At 42.4% G+C, this 1,456-nt stretch overlaps 1 protein-coding gene across 1 annotated transcript in view; it reads left to right on the forward strand.

Annotated features, from left to right (window-relative positions):
- The window catches only part of LOC106878295 (b(0,+)-type amino acid transporter 1), a 78,595-nt gene that overhangs the window by 65,779 nt on the left and 11,360 nt on the right, over positions 1-1,456 (forward strand). The window contains exon 9 of the mRNA XM_052973903.1: positions 753-902. Within this exon, the coding sequence (XP_052829863.1) occupies positions 753-902 (150 nt within the window). The remainder of the gene's footprint in view (positions 1-752; positions 903-1,456) is intronic.

Raw genomic sequence — 1,456 nt, forward strand, 5'->3', positions numbered from 1 at the left:
TGATTAATATAAGAACTGGGGAGAGATGGCCGAGCCATCATATCTCATCCAATTCTTATAACTGGTGACCCCCGACGTGATAGCGGAATTATCTCTCAAACAACTCGTAAAAGAAAAAATGAAGAGACGACGAAAAAAAAAAATACCATACAGCCTGGAAACTGAACCATCAACTACTATGACACGAGCGTTTTCTCTCACCCACGTGTTTCTTTCATACTTGCAGCAACGACGTAAGGTTGGTCAACAGTATTTTTTTCTACAGACAGTACAAAGCAACACCTTCTGAGGTCTAGCCGCTGACCACAGAGCACACAACCAGTTCCAGCGACGACACGACAATAGCCTCATGGAGATCCAACACTTCGTTCAGCAGCTTACGGACCTCCATCTTCATCGCCCCCAGTTTCTTAGGGTCAACACCAATTTCTTACTACATACACAGCAATCAACAGCACTCGCACAGGTTCTATCTCAACACTGTTTGTGAATTATTTCACCATGGTTAACAGCGAATACAACCTGCGAGAACTCCTGTATCAAGTAACGGCTCTACACCAACCTAGAATAAAGTATGTTCTGTTGTATTTCTGGATTTAATGATTAATATAAGAACTGGGGAGAGATGGCCGAGCCATCATATCTCATCCAATTCTTATACCCCTTTGTTTCCGTGTTTGTTCTAAACAATTATAAACATCCCACTGTACTAGAACTGTCCTAACACTGTGAATTCTTTGCTTTATTTGCAGGCTATAATTGCTTTAATCATGATAATACCAGGAGAAATATCTTCACTAATTGATTTCTTCAGTTTTACTGCCTGGCTTTTCTATGGACTGGCTTTCTTATCGCTTATAGTAATGAGGTTTACGAAGAAAAATGAGCCCAGACCGTTCAAGGTAAGTAGACAATCACATGCACACAGACACATGCACATGTGGATATGTTTCTTGTTACCAACCCTCACATGGTTTGAAACAAGGTAATATTTCCCTAGTGGGAAGATATGTTTCCATGGAACATTAGGAATAAATAAAACTGCTTGGATGACAGGGATACTCATTTACAAATATCATGTTATTGAGACGAGGAGACACACACACACGTACATGCATACGGAATCGATGAGAGTATTTACATACATTGGTGCAGTGAGTAATGACAGAAGAGTACTTCTGTAGACTGTGGGAAATATGGAACTCAAAGCTGTCTGCATTTAACAAAGCCATATCTCATAATGTGGAGGCGCAATGGCCCAGTGGTTAGGGCAGCAGACTTGCGGTCAGAGGATCGCGGTTTCGATTCCCAGATCGGGCGTTGTGAGTATTTATTGAGCGAAATCACCTAAGCTCCACGAGGCTCCGGCAGGAGGTGGTGGCGACCCCTGTTGTACTCTTTCGCCCCAACTTTCTCTCACTCTTTCTTCCTGTTTCTTGAGTAACGCTGCGATGGA

The sequence above is a fragment of the Octopus bimaculoides genome, chromosome 17, assembly GCF_001194135.2.
Source record: "Octopus bimaculoides isolate UCB-OBI-ISO-001 chromosome 17, ASM119413v2, whole genome shotgun sequence".
Classification (NCBI taxonomy): Eukaryota; Metazoa; Mollusca; class Cephalopoda; order Octopoda; family Octopodidae; genus Octopus; species Octopus bimaculoides.